This window comes from Leptinotarsa decemlineata, unplaced genomic scaffold (assembly GCF_025532065.1).
Source record: "Leptinotarsa decemlineata unplaced genomic scaffold, Ldec_3_MD MMD2_tig00000090_RagTag_RagTag, whole genome shotgun sequence".
NCBI classification, from domain to species: Eukaryota; Metazoa; Arthropoda; class Insecta; order Coleoptera; family Chrysomelidae; genus Leptinotarsa; species Leptinotarsa decemlineata.
This window is the reverse complement of record NW_027412541.1, coordinates 3645486-3667269: the sequence shown is the minus strand read 5'-3', so window position 1 is coordinate 3667269 and position 21784 is coordinate 3645486. Positions and strand designations below refer to the sequence as shown.

The 21784-nt window shown below is 31.6% G+C and overlaps 1 protein-coding gene across 3 annotated transcripts in view; it reads left to right on the top strand.

Moving 5' to 3' along the window:
- The window catches only part of obe (activating signal cointegrator 1 complex subunit obelus), a 63749-nt gene that overhangs the window by 3872 nt on the left and 38093 nt on the right, over positions 1-21784 (top strand). Inside the window, exons 4-9 of one of the 3 annotated variants that reach the window (XM_074172370.1) lie at positions 7358-7476; positions 7600-7750; positions 7811-7932; positions 7987-8330; positions 8381-8573; positions 17904-18256. In XM_074172370.1, coding sequence (XP_074028471.1) covers positions 7358-7476; positions 7600-7750; positions 7811-7932; positions 7987-8330; positions 8381-8573; positions 17904-18256 — 1282 coding nt within the window. Of the gene's footprint in view, positions 1-7357; positions 7484-7587; positions 7751-7810; positions 7933-7986; positions 8331-8380; positions 8574-17903; positions 18257-21784 lie in introns of those variants that run through there. The other 2 variants (XM_074172369.1, XM_074172371.1) reach the window with 2 other exon arrangements.

The following is a 21784-nucleotide window of genomic DNA, read 5'->3' as shown; positions in this document are numbered from 1 at the left end:
ACTATAACACATGATGGTGCTCCACCGCACACTACCAGACCAGTATCTAATTACCAGACTGAAAGGTTTGGTGATAAATGGATAGGAAATAATGGGCCAGTGAGGTGGCCAACAAGGTCTCCAGACTTGAGTGTTATGGATACATTCTTATGGGGTACACTGAAAAATAGAGTTTATGGTCAGAGGTCTATTTCAAATATGACGACCGACAAAAGTGTTGGTTTAGATGGGTCGAAAAAGTGTTGCAATTATTGTAAAAAATACATCAATTCGGGATTATGCTGTATCACTTGTGATTCTACCTACCACAACAGTTGTGCAAAACGAGTTAAAGTATATTGTGATGTTACCAGGCGGCAGATCAAAATACAGAGGTACTATCTGAAGTGGATTACTTGAAAGAGGAGAACAAGCTCCCACAATTATCAGTGATAAAGAAACTCACTTCTCAAAGAAAAAATAACTTTGTTAGAAAGCAATTCACTTCGCTTATGGGTAAATCCATTATCTGACAAGACATCTCTTGTAATTAACTCATTTAATTCCACTGGTGGGAATAAAAACTCATATCAGCAAACAAACAAAAGTAGCAAAAAGACATCCAAAGATAGCAACTGGGCGGACACAGTTGTCTCTTTGGAAATACTGGATGTTCCAAGCAAGACAGAAAACAAAGAATTTCAGTTGCTGCAAGAAAAAACATTAGTGAAGTGCAGTGAAATTATTCACCTGAATGACGATCTTGAAGTTAACCACAACAGCACCTCCAATGATAACGATTGGAAATCAGTTTCTTACAAGAAACACATAAATAAAAAAATTTATGGGTCACCATTTCCTCCTAAATCGTATGGCACAGGGCAACCGAACAACCTACTCCCAGTTGCACCAAAAAGAAATTGGATTTGGATTGGTGGTGTTGATCAGTGCACCATCCTTGAAAATGTTAAACGATATTTGAGGGAAGCGTTTCCAGATAAAAGCATTGACTGTTTTGACCTAAAATCTAAATAAAAAAAAAGTGCTTTAAAATAGGAAGTTTCGATTTACCTTTGGATGAACTTCTGGATTCTGATAACTGGCCTCCAATTTATCTATACGTCCCTTGCACGAACAGTGATCAACAATATGCTACTTATATCACATCCGAAATCTCTGCTGATGGTAACTCAGAGTTTTTATGCGATGAAAAACAAAGTAATAACTATTCATTAAAAATACTTCAATTGAATGCACAGTCAGTGACTAATAAAATTAACAAATTGGAAGTTCCCGCATCAGAAGAGAAACCGGACATTATTAGTATTGAGGATACACTTCAAAAACACACTTTTGTCTATTTTCCACTATATTTCTTTATTGTTGACCGGTTTCGGCTATTATACCATTTTCAAAACTAACTGATTACATTTAAATCCGAGTAATTTATACCTATATTATTCTAGCATAAATGATTTGATATACCTGATATATCTGATATACCTGATATCCGGTACCTGCGTTTCATTTACCTGTAAAATCCATGAACATAACAAAGCTTTCAATATAATGTAGGTTTTGGGATCTGGACTATAGGTTCAGGAGAGGACTATTGTTTAATTCAAGTTGTTCGTTGAGGACAATAGAATTGGGATCTTTCTTTGACCTGTTTATTTCCATAGATTCCAACAGATTCATCATTTTCCCTTTTTCGCATGTATATAGGATCTTTAAATTATCTTTATCTATTTTATGTTTCGAATTTTGAAGATGTTCGTACATTAATGATTTTTTATCCGAAATGACATGTTCGTGGTACCTTGTATCAAAATTTCTCCCAGTTTGGCCTGTATATATGGCAGGGCATTCACCACATTCTATTCGATATATACCAGATCTCTTTCCTTTCTCTAATTTAGGTTTGGCATTAAATAATATGTTTCCTAAATTTCCGTTGGATGTGTAGGATGTTTGTAAATTGAATTTTGAGAGATAATTTTTAATATTCTCGGAGATTCTACCAGCATAATTGATACTAACATATTTGTGTTCTGGTCTTGTGAAAATTGAGTATAGTTCTTTCATTATTGATTTTTGTTGATATTTCATTATTATGTTGTTAACTAGAGTGGTAGGTATTTTGTTATTAACTGCTATTTGTTTAATGATTGCAATTTCACTTCGGAGGTTTTGATCAGAAAGGGGTATTGTGAAAGCCCTATGTATCATTGACCTGAATGCAGACAATTTCTGTGAAATCGGGTTAAAAGAGTCAAAAGGTATTGTGCAATCTGTGAATGTGTTTTTCCGGAAAATGTTAAATGATAAACTCGACTTTAACTTTCACAATACCCCTTTCTGATCAAAACCTCCGAAGTGAAATTGCAATCATTAAACAAATAGCAGTTAATAACAAAATACCTACCACTCTAGTTAACAACATAATAATGAAATATCAACAAAAATCAATAATGAAAGAACTATACTCAATTTTCACAAGACCAGAACACAAATATGTTAGTATCAATTATGCTGGTAGAATCTCCGAGAATATTAAAAATTATCTCTCAAAATTCAATTTACAAACATCCTACACATCCAACGGAAATTTAGGAAACATATTATTTAATGCCAAACCTAAATTAGAGAAAGGAAAGAGATCTGGTATATATCGAATAGAATGTGGTGAATGCCCTGCCATATATATAGGCCAAACTGGGAGAAATTTTGATACAAGGTACCACGAACATGTCATTTCGGATAAAAAATCATTAATGTACGAACATCTTCAAAATTCGAAACATAAAATAGATAAAGATAATTTAAAGATCCTACATACATGCGAAAAAGGGAAAATGATGAATCTGTTGGAATCTATGGAAATAAACAGGTCAAAGAAAGATCCCAATTCTATTGTCCTCAACGAACAACTTGAATTAAACAATAGTCCTCTCCTGAACCTATAGTCCAGATCCCAAAACCTACATTATATTGAAAGCTTTGTTATGTTCATGGATTTTACAGGTATATGAAACGCAGGTACCGGATATCAGGTATATCAGATATATCAGGTATATCAAATCATTTATGCTAGAATAATATAGGTATAAATTACTCGGATTTAAATGTAATCAGTTAGTTTTGAAAATGGTATAATAGCCCAAACCGGTCAACAATAAAGAAATATAGTGGAAAATAGACAAAAGTGTGTTTTTGTAGTGTATCCTCAGTGAACATGAATTTCCACAAAATAAACAAGTCGTCAATCGAAGAAGTGAAATTATTAGTATTGTTGAACACTGGTGTGATATTGAAAATATTGAGTTCATATCTATACCTGGTTATGAAATTGTGAATGCAGTGGGATAAAATTTGTTATAGAGGACAGAAAGATTTGTATACTTAGTATTTATAGATCTCCAAACGGTAACTTTGATACATTTTTGCATAAATTATTTTGCATATTAGAGAATAGTGTAGTGTAGGCTATGCTGATGATATCTTTGTATATGGTGACTTGAATGTCAATTACCTAGAAAATACTACTGAAAAGATCCAATTAGATGAACTACTACTCAATTTCAATTTACAAGTGACATCTTTGACTCCTACTAGAGTTTTTACCAACCAGTCAGGGAAAACTTCATCTACTAAAGTCGATTCCATACTAACAAACGTTGAGAACATGTTTTGCAAATCTAATGTTTATGAAGGTAGTTTCAGTGATCACAAAGTATTCACAGTTACTTATAAGATGCCACTAGAAGAATCTAAAATTGTTGAACAATCTTATGTTATGTATAGAGATGTATCAGAGCATAACTTGAAACAACTCTTCTCGACATTGTCCAAAACCAGTTTTGATGTAATATATATCAAAACTGATATAGATGAGAGCTTTCTGGCCTTCATGAATATTATAAGTGATGCTATCGATAAATGTTGTCCAACCAAAAAACACAAATCGTTCACTAGTAACAAACATAAGATAACTCCTGAAGTGAAACAGGCCAGTCTTGATTTAAAAAGTATGCATTGGTTATGTAAAAATATAGGCAACGAAGATTCTTGTGCTGCATACAAAAAAGCGAAGGACTATGAATCATTAATGAAAGCTTCAAAGTTGAATTTTTACCAAAATGTAATTAAGAATTCTAACAATAAAAATAGAACAGTTTGGAACCTTGTCAATAAAGAAACGAACAGAAAAAAAATTCAAAGAGATATTACTCTCAACTATAATAATAGTAATCACAGATAGAGATCATGTTGCGAACATATTTGGGGACTATTTCTCTTCAGTGGTAGAAAATAGCTTAGGAGACCATTTTGGCAACAATAGATCATCCGTATGCACAGTTTCTGGAATTGAATCCGATACTTTTTTCTTTATGCCCGTTAATGAATGTAAAATTGACACAGTAATTAACAGTCTAAAAAATAAAAAAAGTACTGGAATTGATAATATATCAGTGAGAATTTTAAAAGAAATTAAGTTACACGTTTCAAAACATTTAGCTTATTTGTTGAATCTATCAGTCACAAGTGGCAAATTTCCTTCAATTCTAAAAACAGCCATGACCATACCAGTTCATAAGAAGAATGATATATGGGATATTACAAACTATCGCCCTGTGGCCCTGCTAAGCATTTCCTCAAAAACCTTTGAAAAGGTTGTGAATGAGACAATATTAAGATTTTTATCAAGGTTTAAGATCCGGTCCGATTCTCAACATGGTTTTTGCAAAGGCAAGTCCACTCAATTAGCTACTTGGAGATTCTTAGAAATCATATACGCTTCTTTAGAAAGTGATAAGTATGTTGCAGGAGTATTCTTCGATCTGTCACGTGCGTTCGATTGTTTAAATTTCAAATTCATCAAGAGCAAATTATATAATCTAGGATTTAGAGGGGACTTCCTAGAATGGATCATTGACTTTCTTACATATCAAATGATGTTCGTCAAGATAAAAGACATGAAATCAGACTATCATGATATACGTTCTGGAGTTCCTCAAGGCTCTGTGTTAGGTCCGCTGATCTTTATGTGTTTGTAAATGATCTGCCTACTTATTTCACCTGTAATGAAATATGCTCTCACTCTTTTCGCAGATGATACGTCTTTAGCTGTATCAGCAGAGAGTCAGGAGGAATTAAAATCAAAAACAGAGGAATTAATATCACTGTTCTTAAATTGGTGTGAAATGAACGATCTGATTGTAAACTTGACCAAAACAAAATATATCTATTTTAATTTAAAAAACGATCTGAAAAAGCAATCGCTTGCCTTATTAATCAATGGAATGACACTGGCATGCACAAGCTGTACAAAATTCCGTGGCGTTCATGTAGACAACTGTTTGAAGTGGTCTGACCATATCACAGTTGTATGTAAAAAATCAATCCAGGGTATTATGCAATCTCAAGAATTAAGAATTGTATGCCTTTACACGCCATTTTAGATGTATATTACAGTCTGGTCTATAGCCATCTAAGTTATAATGTGACAAAGATAGGGTTTTCATTGCTCAAAAAAAGTTATAGGAAATTACTAGGCATCCCTTGGAGGGAATCATGCAAGACATTTTTCATTAATCATCAACTTTTAACCTTTCCATTCATCTACATCTTCAAAATACTTTTATATGTTCGCGAATGTATAACAGACACTAACAACTCATTCTATCATAGCTACCCAACTCGATATGCAGAGGAGTTGAGCATTCCTAAACATAAAACTATAAAATTCGAATATTCTCCCAAATATATGGGAATAAAATTATTCAATCGGTTACCAGACCATTCCAAAGAGATGAACACTGTATAATTTAATAAAGTGGTTAAAACATTGCTTCTTTCTAAGGCCTACTATAGTATTGGTGAATTTCTCTCGGACCATCTCGACTGAATGGGTTCATGCGGCTTTGGCATGACATAAGTATTCAATTTTTATAACTACAATTGTTTTAATTTTTGTAATTCTGACTTTAATTGTATACATTTTTATTGTATTATTTTTATCTAATGATCTACAATTTTATCGTTTGATGTGATTTTTATGTGCTTAATACTTACCTATCCTATACGTTTGTCAACGTCTTTAAGGATGAATAAATATTATTTTTATTAATATCAAAATATTGAGGACCTTCAACACAGCATTGTTAGAGTGTTTGGAAGACTGACGATGAGGGAAATTAATCGTGCAGTGAATAATATTCGAAGAAGGGCACAGTTGTGTTATCATGAACAAGTCTAGCATTTTGAGCTTATGCTGTGATTGACTTTTGTCTTTACATTTTAGTTAATTATTGTTATTTGTTCAAAGTTATATTTTCATTGAAAAGGACACAATGTCTAATTTACCTCATACACACCTCATCAAATTTTGATTGTTGATTATGTCTTCGTATTTTTTCCTCGGCTTTTCAAATGAACCAAACTCGGTGAGATTTTGATCCAATAACTTGAACATATTTCGATGTGGTTGTCGTCTTTCGGGACACAAGTTTAAATACATTTCCGATGTCCTAACACTGTTTCTATTGTATTTGTATTAAATTTGTATCATATATCTTTTTTATTCATTCGTGAAAGCCATTTTTCGCCAAAAATTCAATGACTTGTACAATAATAAAATGTCATTGAGTGTAATAAATTGAAAGTCAAATTTAGAAACATCAAAGTCAAAGCCTATTATGATAAGAATTGATTTTTTTCAATATCACCAATTTTTCAAAAAAGAATGATAACTTATGATGCATCATCGAAAAGATAAAATTTGGTTCTATTCAAAATGAAGAATCTAATGTAGCGCCCATAAGAAAAAAGGAAGTTGATAATGGTGGCCAGAAGACGAAACTTCGGATAGCACACCGTTTTCCGAAATTTCTGTTTTTTCCGGATATCTCCGGATATACTCAGAATTTCAGAACATTCTCAACAGCATATTGTTAGTCAGATAAATGCGCAACTTTTCCCCAATTTAACCATCTTCGTATCTCTCATAGTTTCCGAGTTCCCAATGGTGAGGATCGAATTTGAAACACCCTGTATAGGGACTTACCTCGGGCGTTGATATCTTTGCTGCCCCAGCTCAAGTGGTGAGAGTTTGAGGCGCAACCCAATATAAGCTCCACTCTCTGGTTGAGGTAGTGATCTACTAGTCACTAGTACCTTGATTTCTCTGGTCGGTGGTATAGAGTGGCTGGCATCTGATGGGAGCTACACCTTTTGGGTGGGTATAATTTCTAAATGAAGGAAGAGTGCCTCATTTTGACTTGAGAATAATGTTCTGTTCACCATTTAACATAAGTATAAATAAACATTTTTCCAAAATCTTCTGCGGGCAATAATCCAAATATTGACTTTCAGGTAGAAGCAATGATGAGTTGATAGAATTTTTATTAGAAACTTTTGGATATGCAACAATAGATTTTATAACAGAAATTATAAGACACCGCAGTAAAAAAATTGACTACGGTTCACCTGCTTACGGTAAGAGGTAACATATTTTGGTGATTTTTTTGTTTAAAGTTTCCAAATTGCATAAATAGCATAGTTTGTTTTTTAACAAATTTAGAATATTTGAATTTTAAACTTCAGTAGCATTGTTTTTAGAAAATGGACCACGAGCAGGAAAGAAAAATCCTTCTGAACTCATTGCAGGGCAAGTTATTGTACAATCTGAAAAAGAATCTATTCTTTCCAAAAAGTTGAGGAAAATGGAAAAAAAAGACAGGTCCAAGTTTTCAACTACAGATATTAAACAGTAGGCTCATTAGATACATTCATTTATGACATATTTTCTACTTATGCAATAAAATTTCAGAACTGAAGCTGAATATGAAATAGCCAAGAATGCTCCTATTTTCAAAAAGGCGGCTCCCCAGAGATTAGATCCTGTCGAATATCCACATGTTCATGACCAATTAAGAAACCATATGATAACAAGTAATAGATAACTCCTTCATTGTAATTCATATATCTTGATTATTCATTTTTTAGCAAAATATGATGGTGTTTCAATTACCCAGCCAGAGAATGCTGTAAAAAAAGTTACAGCTGATTATGCTGAATTTACGATACCAGGTGGTAAAAAAGGTGACGTTGCAGATATGGAACTTGTCAAAGTTTCTTCTCTAGATGCAACAGGCCAATTAGTATTCAGAGATATAAATGAATTCAATAGAATTCAGTCAGAAGTTTTTTCAGTTGCCTATCATTCTAATGAAAATATGTTAGTTTGTGCCCCTACAGGAGCTGGTAAAACTAATATTGCTCTTTTAGCAATAGTACATCAAATAAGATGTCATATGGAAGGAAGTCTCATTAAAAAAAATGATTTTAAGGTGGATTTTATAGATGTCCTTGAATTCTTACTCTTTATTGTATATTTTAGATTATTTATGTATGCCCTATGAAAGCTTTAGCAACCGAAATGGTGTCAAATTTTTCAAAAAAACTTGCTCCAATTGGAATCACTGTTAAAGAATGTACTGGTGATATGCAACTTACCAAAAAGGAAATATCAGAAACACAAATGTTAGTCACTACTCCAGAAAAATGGGATGTTATTACAAGAAAAGGAGCAGGTATGTAAGGTTGAACTGTACAAAATTATGAGCTTAAAAAGGATTTGATAATTATTTTCTATCATGATCCTTATTAGTAAACAAATTTATTGTGTAGCCAACAACGAACTGATAATTATTACCCTTGACAGAGAAGAAAAGTAAAATGTTACCAATTCAATAGTAACCACAATTTCAATTAAATTTCATGATTAATGGTAAAAAAGAAAATATAAAATTTTTCTCTTCAAATACCTTATATAGAACTTGGCAATTATTTAATTTTTTTCAATTGATCCAACTTACTTTTTTTAGTTCACACTCTTTTTTGCCTAATATTGGCTGAATTTTTCCTTGTTGACTATAAAAAAATCAATGTATTTTGAAATATTTTTACATTTGAAATATCTGTTTAAAATCATATACCCCTTGCAAATATCCTAATCCACTGAAGACATCTTTAAATTCTTTCATCATATTTTGATCATTCTCATTATTTTGATAATTTTTTTGATTTTCCAAATTATCAATAAGTTTAATTAAATTTAAGTTTTCGCACTCTTTTTTGCCTAATATTGGCTGAAAATTTTTCTTGTTGACTATAAAGAAATAATGTACTTTGAAATATTTTTACATTTGATTATATCGCCAACTTTGATTTCTCATCTAACAAGTTATTTTTTGAAATATCAAGTAATTCTAAATAATTCGATAGAATGATATTTACTTGTGCTTCTGTATCCAATTCAAAATTTATTTTAGTGACATTGTGAATGTCCGATTATTTTTGCCTTATATGTTTTAAGTAACTTTATATGACCCTGTGTTAGAGTTATCTAGAGAAGTAGGTTTTGATGTTTTTGGCAGTTGGAGAAAAATAGATTTTGACTGGAAAAAGAAGTTATTTTTGCTTATTATTGAGACTGTTCAATACAGAACTGAATATTTTGTGACCCTGACTTGATTCAATACATGGAGAAGAATAGACCTCGACGAGAATGCTGGAATGAATATATCTTTGTCAGCAGATTTTGTATGGCCAGACGATTTTGGAAATGGGGTGAACACTTCCCGGCCAGATAAAGACACATCATTTGAGCTCGAGTCGCAGCTGAAGGAAATTGAAAATTCACTAAGAATACTAGAAATGGGAAGAACTGTAAAATGCTGAAATAGGTTGGATATAGGTTGAAAGTGTCAATGTCAATTTACATTAAAAGTAGCTAAAAAAAGTACCGAAACAGCCTTATGTGAATTCCAAAACAAAATAATTCAATCTCTTGATAATAAAAAACTTGTTATGGGCCTCTTCATAGACTTTTCTAAAGAATTTGACTGTGTTAGTCATGAGATTCTATTATCAAAATTGTTAAGGTATGGACTGAGGGGAACGCCGTATAGCTTGCTAGAATCCTATGTATCTGACAGACAGCAAATTGTTAAAATAAACAACAATAACAGTAATCCCTTAGGCATTACGCAAGGTGTCCCTCAAGGATCAATATTAGGCCCCCTTCTATTCATAGTATTTGCCAATGACCTCATATCATACTTGAATGAACACAATAAAATTATTACAACATGTTATGCAGACGACACAAACATTTTGATCATAAAAGAAGATTTAGTATCATTAAAATTATTGGCTGAGACTACCTATGCTAAGGTGATAACATGGTCAGACAAAAACCACTTAATAATTAATAAATCAAAGACTAATGCCCTGATGTTTTGTTCAAATAGTCGGGAACACCACCAGCTTGTGTTGTTTGAAAATACCAATAACGTCGTGTCTTCTTCTGAATCTATCAAAATGCTAGGCATTACCTTTGATTCAAAGCTCTCATGGATTTCTCATATTGATACTGTCTGCGGCAAACTTAGAAAAGGATGTTATGCACTCAAGTTTATGTCGAGTCATTGCAGTGAAAATATCCTTCTGTCTTTATACTTTGCCCACTTCCATTCTCACATGAGATACGGAATTTTGAACTGGGGAGCAAGTTCCTCTGTACAAAGGGTGTTTTTATTACAAAAATATGCAATCAGAATAATTACAAAAGTGAGTAGAAGATAGTCATGCAGAGAGATTTTCAAAAAATTTAATATTTTGACTGTTATGAGCACATACATCCTCGAAGCGTGTTGTTTCATTTTCAAAAATAAGGCCACTTATAATGCCATCAGAACACACCATGAACATGATACCAGAAGAAAAAACCTTATTTTACCCCACCGGCAATCACCGTCCGGTATCAAAAAAAACTTTGAATATATTGGATGCAAATGCTATAATTCTCTGGTAGATCACATAAAGAATGCAGCTTCTTTAACAATTTTCAAAAATCTCCTGAAAAAACACTTACTCCGCAAAAACTGCTACACCATAGAAGAATTTTTTAATTAGGAAACTTTAATTTTAAATGGAATATGTAGGCAATATGCTTTTCATGTATATGCAAACTAATGTGCATTTATGTATGTAAACATGTATGTGTATTTATATTTATGTGAATATCTATAACAAATTTTTTCAAATCTGTATTGTATTATGTTGTTATACTACTTTTTGACATTTTTCACAATTTTCCTGTATTTTTTCACAAGTTAATTGCTGGAAAGAAAATAAATAAATAAATAAATAAAAGTGTTTCAAGTGAAAAACTAGAATTATCAAATACATCGTTGAAGAGGATTTTGTTACAATAGGTTAGAGCTCATCTAGAAAGAAAAATATACGCATCAGTGCAGTTTTATGAAAGCATTTGTATCCAAGTGCAAATTGACAATAACAGTGACATAATTAACAAAAATTTTGTGAATATAGCCCAGTCCAAATTTTTCGAAATATAATTCAATGATTAGAGTGAATTATAACAAAAATCAACTATCGCAGACATCAAAGGACTGGAATTGTGAAAATTCCGATGAAGAAAGTCATCCATATAATCTAGATGCTTCCATCTACTCAAGATATAAAAAATTCTGGCCCTTCAAATTGTGCAAGCTTTTGTACTAAGTGCAATCAAATTAAAAATGAACATTTTATCAAGTGTGAAGTAAAATGTAAACAATGTTTTCATATTAGCTGCGTGGAAATTTCGCCGACCTAAGAAAAGAAAATCATGTCATTAAAGGGAATCGCAATTTGGATGTCTGAAAACTGCAAATATATATTTAATAACTTCATCAGAAAACCCGTCAGTGAAGATATTCTCAGTGTGGTATTAACCAAAATATCTGATCTGGAAAATCAAATTTCTTCCCTGAAATCCAGTTATTCTGATGCCTTAAAGTCTAGTATGGGACAAAATCATGTTTCAGTTGATACTACACAAAATGATATCTCAATACAACCAAAATGTGCTCAAGGGATAACTAAAACGATCCGCGACTTGGAAGAAAATATCGATCCAGCAGTACTTGAAGTGAAAATTAATAAAATCCATGGTTTAAAAAATGAGCATGTTAAAATTGAATGTGATAATGAAAAAGACTCTCTCAAATTGAGAGAAGAAATTTTGAATGGGAAATGCTTATGCAATAGAAAAAAAGTATTGAGAAAACCGAAAATCAAAATAGTTGGAATGAAATTTGAAGAGCCGTTAACAGAAGAAGATTTGGAGTATAAAATAAAAAAACAAAATGAAATAATTACAGGAGATGATTATTTCAAAATTGAATATGTGAAGAAAATTGAAACAAAAAATACATATACAATATTTGCAACAGTCAATGGATCTTTATTCAGGAAAATTTTCAATAGAGGAAATAAAATATTTTTTCGTTGGCAGTCATGTAGAGTGTATAAAAAAAATCGTATAACTCAGTGCGGAAAATGTTTCGAGTTCAACCATTCTTCAAAAAATTGTAGAAATAGCACAAGGTGCCCCTTTTGTGCTGAAAATCACCCTTTAGATCACTGTGACCAAGGTGACTGTAGAAAGAAGTGCTATAACTGCCACAGAGCTGATGAAACATACAAGAAAAAATATTCAATCAACCATATGGCAACTGACAGATGTGTGTGAATCATATAAATATTTTGATAAGCTCAATATATCTTGAATAAATTTTCAAAATTGAATTTATGAATCACAACACGAAAGTTTACAAATATAATTCACTTTTTGATTATAAATGTGATTCAAACAAAAACTTAACAATGTTATTCCTCAATGCTTGATCCATGAAAAACAAAATACAAGAGAAATAATCATAGCTGATATAAAAGCAGATATTGTCATTATAACTGAAACTTGGATCAAAGATGAAGAAAAGAAGTACTACAACTTCCCAGGTTTTTCTGCAGAATTTTCGTGTCATAAGCAACGTGGAGGTGGAGTTGGAATTTTTATTAGAAATCATATACAGTATGAACTAATAAAAACGTCGAGCTTAGATATATCATTTGTCGCTATAAAACTAAAATCACCTAATATTACTATTTGTGGAGTTTACCGATCTGAAAAAACTAAAATTAATGACTTTCTGACTTTTATGGATATTGAATTTCAAAATTTCAATGAGAAAAACAACAATGTTTATGTATTTGACGATTTCAACATTGATAACCTCAAGAAAAATTCTGCAGTCAAGAAACTTAATGAATTATGTTGTGTAAATAATTTCATCATACGTAACAGTAAGATTCCAACTCGAGAAACTGATAGAACAAAAACACTTCTAGATCACGTCTTAACAAATTCTGAACAAAGTATCAGTATTTCAATAATTAATTTGAATATGAGTGACCACCATCTACAAATTATTGAAACATTTCTTATAAATCACAAAAAAATGAAGTATAGAATTGAAAGTTAAAATAGAACTGAATAATTTTTCCAGAAATATCTATTACACTCCAGATTGTGTTGATGAATTTTATGACAATCTTCTGGAAATATTTCCAAAAAATGTTCGTTTTCAAAAAAGATCAAGATTTTTGAAGATTCAAAACCATGGTTCACAAAAGAAATAAGTAGAATGATAAAAACAAGAAATAAATTCCACTATAAGAAGAAAAAGGTCCACAAAACGAGTATTTCATTGAAATGTATAACTACTGCAACAAGTTAGTTAAAAAAACTATTAAAGACGCAAAAACAAAATTTTACGACAAAGAATTTGACAATGCAACTCCCAAATCTATGTGGAGATCTATTAACAAACTTTTATATAATAGAAACAATGAATCTAAAATCGTAGAAGAAATTATCACTAAAGATGGTAAAGAGACAAAAGATCCTGACCAGATATCCGAACTATTTTGTGATCATTTCACCTGTATTGCAGAAAAATTGTCTGCTTGTATCCCTCCAGCCTTGGCTGAATTTCTTGATATAAATAAATCATCTGGATATGATAATATCTCAGTATACACCATTAAATATGTAAGATCAGAATTGACCCCAATTATGAAGAAAATAATCAACGAATCCTTTGAATCTGATATCTTCCCTACTAGCTGTAATTGCATGTGTTTCTCCTATATTCAAATCCGGTAGCAAAAGTAATAATTATAGGCCCATTTCGGTTCTCCCTGTATTTTCAAAAACTTTCGAAAAGGTCATGAATAATAGATTGATAGATTATTTAGAGTCAATAAATTATTTATATTCAGGTCAATATGGCTTTCGCAGATCGAGTGATATTGAGTCTGCAGTAATGGATGTCATTTCTAATATTCAACAACATATTAGATAGAGATATGAAATGTGGTCTATTATCTGTCGATTTGCGAAAGGCATTTGACACAGTCAATCATAATATTTTATTAAAAAAAATTGAATAGTATTGGTATTCGAGGAATTATTCATAGATGGTTTGGAAATTATTTATCTAACAGAAAACAGTTTGTGTGTGTAAGGAAAAATGCCAGTTCATTGAAAACTATCACCTGTGGTGTTCCACAATGGTCTATTTTGGGTCCAGTTTTATTTTTGATTTACATAAATTCTGTTTCGAAATTATTGTTGAAAGGAAATATAAAGTTATATGCGGATGATACCAGTGATACTAGTGATGCCAAAGAAGTTTACAATAACATGAAAAATGACATTATATTGCTAACCTCTTGGTTAAATTATCATAAATTAAGTTTGAATTATGAAAAGTCTTCTTTAATGTTGATAACTAAGAACAAAATCACAAACAAAGAGAATTCGACTGTTAACAACAAAATGATTAAATATTGTCAAAACATAAAATTTTTAGGACTATACATTGATGAAAGTCTCTGTTGGAATACTCATATTGAGATGTTAAAAAAGAAAATCGGACCAATTTTAGGAATATTATTTTGCAGTCTTGTGAGAGATTGCAAAATAATAAAATGTATATTCAAATTACCATATCTTGAACCTACGTCAAATTTATATATACCACGTGATCTTTTAGATATTCAGTCTATTTTTCAATTGAAAATTTGTTGTTTCATTCATTCTGTTATAAAAAATCACAAACATTCGAATTTGGAAAAAAATTAGTAGTTGAATCATATCGCTCAAAATTTGGGGAGAAATCAATATTTCATTTAGGAGTTAAAATACATAATAATCTTCCAAAGAAACTAAAAATGAATCGAAAATTCAAATCAGAATTGAAAAAGTTTCTGCTTTTTTCCTCTAATTGAAATTCTGATCTTCATATTACATTTTTTTGTTTTTAATTACCATTATGATTCAAAAATGTATATATTTATATATGTATGTGTGTGTGTATATGTAAATATATATGTATATTTGTGTTTGTATTTATGTATTTATGTGCTGTATATGTAACTGATATTTAATATTGGAATAATTTATTTAATCATTATTTTAAATGTTATCCCTGTTATAAACATTCTTGTTTCTTGTATTATTATTATTAAATTGAAAATGCACTAAGAATGCTAGAAATGGAAAGAACTGTAAAATGCTGAAATAGAAACCCAGAACATTGTATAAAGTAGTTTTGTATCAAGATTTTCGAGAAATAGTATTTCAATCTGTCAGATTGAAACACAAATAAATAGTAGTCCAGTAGCAAAATGAATAAATACTATTCTGGATAATACAGAGAATCATGGAAATTACAATACGAATAATGAAGTTAAAGTTTTATGTGACACACCCAGGAAATTTTATGTGATGCACTCAAGAATGTCCTTGTTTCTGTGAAAACTTATGAACTATCTGAAAGGAAATTTCATAACATGAGTGCTGGACAAGTTGTTGATAAATAATTTACCTTTTTTGATGGAAATCCTTAAGATTGACCAATGTTCTATAAATATTTTAATAATATTTGGGAGTTATGCTAATATACGGAGGAAAATCATTAATTAATAAAAGATCTGTTAAATAAACTCCTAGATGTGCTGAAATTGAGCTTGAGAGTGACTTGCCAAAAAGAAGGAATTGTCGATTCAGATGATTTTGCAAAATGGTTGGAGAATTATGCAAGAGTTGCTTGTTTTATAAGTACACTCCTATCATGCGCAACAGAGAAATAAATGAAGAAATCTGAAAGAGTTCTTAGTATCTCCGAAAACAGAAAGAAGATACCTGGAGAACAAAAATGCTATTTTTGCTACTCTGCTTCTCAAGAAGGTGGATGTCTGAAAATGATTTCCGATAACATCAAGAAAAATTTAAATATGGGAAAGAAAGTTTTTGGCTTTCTACTACTCCATCTTGATACAAAAAAATGTGGGAATCTTTCAAAGAAAGTAATCAATTTTAAAATAAGTAACTCTATACGTGAATGTGTACATCATGCAAAGAAATAACTTTCAGACACAAACTGGAAGAAAAAGCCCTCCTGAAACAGCTACTTTCATGTAAACATTGAATTATACGAAAGAAAAATTCTTTTGAAACAAATTCTTTTATATGAACACTGAATTATACAGAAAACACTATTCTCTATTCAGTTTGTATTCCAAACATTCTTTATGGTATCAAATCAGATATCATTCACAGGAGATCCACACTAAATGAACGGTAAAAAAAATTGCACTAACATGGAACACTGTCATCCTCACTGGTAGACATCTATGTTTCGCTGTAAGACACTTTGCCTTAGGGCTCTTCAGTACACATCCATGTAAAGAGTTACTTATTTGAAAATTGATTACTTCCTTTCTTTGAAAGATTCCTACATTTTTTTGTATCAAGATGGAGTAGTAGAAAGTGAAAAACTTTCTTTCCCAAAATTAGTCACTCCTAAAAATATAACCCCTTCTATTCAAACATTTAAGTGTTGTCGCAAAAACACAGGTGAAGTCATTGGATGTAAATATTTTCATAAACCTCATCTTCATAAGGAAAGGTATGACGGTACTGGTTCTACCGCTCCTGAAAATTTTATGACAGCCAATACTGGAGAAACTGCAGTAGGTAGGAACAGTAAAATACTGTGGAAAATGATTACAATCAGAGTCTGCGGGTCCAGAAGTTCGATAATTATTATTCTTATTCATACAGTAAGCAATAAAGCCTCAACTGTTACTCTGTTGGATTAAAAAATTGTGGAAGGCCTAGGTTTAGTTGGACAACTAGAACAATTATGCTTGCAGTGGACAAACGAGAACTTTTCTTCTCAGGTTGATTCTGTCAAATTTGATTTGAAGATTTTGCGAGTTGATGAAGGAAGTAAAATTCACTTTTTGAGAGGAGTTCATGCTCATGATAACTTGTCGTTGCCAATACATACAATAAAAAGGTCCGATTTTAACAATTTTCCTCATCTTAGAAGACAGCCCATACACAGTTATGAGAACCAGAATGTAGTCATGATAATTCGACAGATGTTTCTCTTTTATGCACCGCGGTCTGCAGGTGATCTACTTGAATGATTTCAGCATGGTCCTCCTGGTGGATGAACGAGAAACATCTGTGAGACTAGCCTCAGTGAGGAATCTTGCATAAATGTCTGTCAGATATAATTAAATATCCAGCGTGGTATTAGCCGGGGAAGTAGTTGTTTTCCGACTGACATTTATCAGGCCCTGATAATTATATTTATCAATATCTATTTATTAATATTTATTTTGTTATACGGAGACTTGCTTAGGTAAACCAGAATATTTTGATAATGTTGAATGTCTGGAAATATATCTATACACGGCAAGTAAAGTGCCGCACACAAGAAACGTTATATTCCAGTTCTTTTAGTTTACATTTCTGAATTCATTTATTGCCTATTAGAGATAATATTATAAGTAATTTTTAAGTACTGAAATTAAGAATCCAGTGGCTTATACAAATTTTGTTGGAATTATAATTATCACCCGAGATCATGATGGTACACGGAAGAAGTAATTTTCAAATTTAGGTTTTAGAAAAAATGTTTTTGTTATTTTAGTTGATACAGAAGTGGTTGGGTTGGTGAAACTGCTCATAATCGATGAAGTACATCTTCTAAATGGAAGCAGAGGACCAGTTATAGAAGCGCTTGTGGCTAGAACTCTTCGACAAGTTGTGAGCAGTCAAAGCATGATACGGATTGTAGCTTTATCTGCAACTCTACCAGGTTATTTAGATGTAGCAACATTCTTAAAAGTTAATTATCAAACTGGACTTTTCTTTTTTGATAACCGTTTCCGGTCGGTGCCTTTGACAACAAGTTTTATTGGTTGCAAGAAGAAAAACGAGAATGAGACAATGGATATGGTTTGTTATGAGAAAGTTGTTGGGTTCATAAGAGAAGGACACCAGGTAATAATATTTGTTTTTAAAATCACAATACGAAAATTAAAAATTTTGTATTTGGATTTTGATAAATTATGTTAGTCAATCTGAGGTGATTAGTGATAATTTCTTGAAAATGGGATTTTGACTCTACAATTGAAATATACTTTTTTGTATTTGATTTAAATTTGATCATTTGAAAAAATCATGGCGGAATCTTATTTGCAAAATAAGTTTGATATATTCACTTCTAGCAAAATATTAGTGTTGAGGTGGCAATTTTTTTTCTTGGTTGAAAATAATAAAATCTAACTCATTAACTTCTCCTGTAAACACAGCTAAAAGAAGGTGAAGTCCAATTTCTTCAAATTTTCCTTTAACAAATCAACGTTCAAAAGATGATCACGATAGTTTTCAGGGAGTTTCACAAAAACCATACTATTTGAGAAGTAGAATTGATTTGTTTAATAACGTAGGTTATAGTGATAACCAGTTTTTCAGAAATTATTAAAATCATACTGACTTTATAAATTTTCAATGCCGTGATTGTCAACATGTCATGTCAATAAATACAGCAAAAGCAGTTAATTTTTCAAACAGTTCAAAAAACACAAATGAAAATATCTTGAACCAAATACCAGGTGTGTGGGGAGTTATTTTTTACCCGATCTTAATCACGATTTTCAATACATAAATTGAAATAACATACAGGGGCGGAACTATAGCATGAAAATAAATAAAGATAAAATTCCAAGCCCAAAATGAAACAGATTAACTTAGTATTCTAAATTACAATTTTCGAAATAACGGCATTTTAATGCTAACTAACACCATCACAATTTCCTTTACATAAAAACTATATTGATATTTTGAAACATCTTCCAACATTCGAGAATGACTTGAACCTGTAGATTTCATACAAAAAATTGATCACGCCCTTTTCTTTATAATACCTTTTAGTTTGATTATAACTCATGGTGACATATTTAAGAATGAGGCTAAAATTTGGGCAGATGCTATTTTCATTCCAAATGTTGATTTCGAAAGTTTCAAAACTATGTTTTTCAATCAATTTTGGAACGATAATGTTCAATCTAATCTTTGACGGAAATTAGAATTAGTGTGATATGAGCGAGGTTCGGGATATTTTGTGGCACATTTCCTGAAAAATATCATGAAAAATAATTTTTACAGCCTCCTCTCACCAAGAAAGCCATAATAGGGTTCATAGTAAGACATTTTCCAACAGAGGTGGCATGTTCTTTAATTGGAGCTAATACCATTGAAGATGCCCTAACGGGTTTGCGCCAAGTTGATAATTATCGTAGATTAAATATTTACTACCCGATCTAACCCGGTACAAACATCAAATTTCCGTAATTTTGGAAATCACAATCCGCCGTGTAAAAGTTTCCCAAGAAAAGTAATGAAAATAGTAATAAAAAACCCTTTGCTAACAGGTCTCATATAACCCGTGAGATAGAAGAAATAGACAATGACACATTAGTAGAGCCGGAAAATGAAATAAATTTCCATGCCTAAGTCCCCGCATGGTGAAAATGAATGCAGATGACAGTTCACAAACAATTAAAACCCTTAAAGAATTGTTCATGAATTAATCGGATAAATTGTTAAAAGAATGTAGATTCATACATACATACAATCTTCTCGTTGCCTAGTAATTGGTTTAAAAATTGATATTTTTAACTGTTCAGCTCTGTGTGATACAGTTAGTGGAATTTGTGCAATTTCTGACATTACATAGACTTCTTTGGTTTTCCAAAAACATTTCAAATGTTCGTTGTGTGGAAATTGAGTTATAATATTCCTTTCATGGTTATATTTTTTGGAATTTAAAATTTTCCTTTATTCAGATTTGTAGTTATGATAGTCAGATTTTTATTTAATAAAGACATTACTATCTTCACATATCAACACAGTCATCATTGAGCTAAGGTTTATTTATGTAAGGTATTTGGTCTGAATAAGATATGTTTTTAACTAGGTCTAGCATTTGAGCAGTTTCACTAGCAGAGATGAAATTTTTAAAGGGCATATTAACACCTGCGTTTCATCCAAATGCCGTACCTTATTAAAGTGGCGCTTGAAATTATTGTTGCATTTTGACTTTGAAAAATTGTATTTGAGGAAGCAGAAGTTAGGTGTGAAATCTTCTGAGAGATAGCTCACAGCCGAGCTGTTTACCTATATTAGATCAATTATACTGTTGCCCTGTATAGTGGCAAACGTGAATTAAGCTGATCCGTCAGAGACACATCTTCGATTCAGTAAAGAGGATCCGTTGCTGTTCATGAAATCTAGCTAACTTCGCACTCTTGCATTTTCAGTATTGTCAGACTTAACTTGTTCTCATACAGCTAAGTATTTTCGAATATTTGGTGTTTTTACAATAGTCCATCACTTGCACTCCTGGATGATTTTTCTTTGATGGCAATTGAGTTGATTGTGTTTTATGATGAGTTGTAGCTGGGAATTGCATTGGTATCCTTAGTGGCCCAGGTTTCTGATGAACATAAAATATGAAATTCATCTGAACCTTGAACAAAATCCTCGGTGTCTTTGTTTCCAAAGATGATGTAGACTGGTTGCAATGTGGAAACTGTAGTATCTTTTGAACCAGTTTATTTGGTTGCAAGAGGGACAATTTTAGGAGTGAACTTAACATATTTGATCTTGTGGTTCTTTTCTGTTTCTCGATAAGTGTGTGATAAGTGAGAAACTATTTTTATTTTTCACTACATCAAGAACAGCTGTGGAGGTGGAAAGAAAAAGCGATATGGACGAAGTTTTTTTGGTCGACAATTTTACCAAACTGCATTGATGAAGAGCTTATGTTTATTGGGAGTAAGGGTAGAAATCAAGTCTTAAGTTACACTAATGTGACACGATTCAATGGCAAGCACAATCAGAAACATGAATTTTTAAGAATAAACAATTGATCAATCGGCTGTGTACATACTTTTCGTCTTCACTCTACTATATCACAACTACAGTGTCCTTTAAATATCTTCAATTGTCTTGCAACTATGAAGTGTTTTCAGATTCATTGCAAAAATTAACATCAACAGTGGTCTTAAATTGTGGTATTTGTAACTAAATCTACTGCAGTTTCGTCCTATAAGAACATTTTCAAACAAATACAGTACAATAACAAAAATATGGCATTCGTTTCAAAATGTTCTTATAGGATGAAACTGCAGTAACTTTAGTTACAAATAATGTGAGTGTTAAAAAAACATAGAAAGTTTCATTTCTCATTTTTCACAATAGTATTAACATCAATAATAATAATAGTATTACTATTTATCTGTTGGTAATGTAAAAATTAAATAACGCTATTGTCAATACAGGAAATGTCCACAATGCTCTCCTTCTCTCAACATCTCAAACGTGACTGGTCTAAACGCACGTGTTATTCGTCTTTGTAAGTCAAATCTAAGTTGAGCAGTTTATTCTTGTAATACAGTACCTTTGACATATTTCCATGGAAAGAGGTCTTATGACATCAGATAAGGGGATCGTGTTGGTCAATAC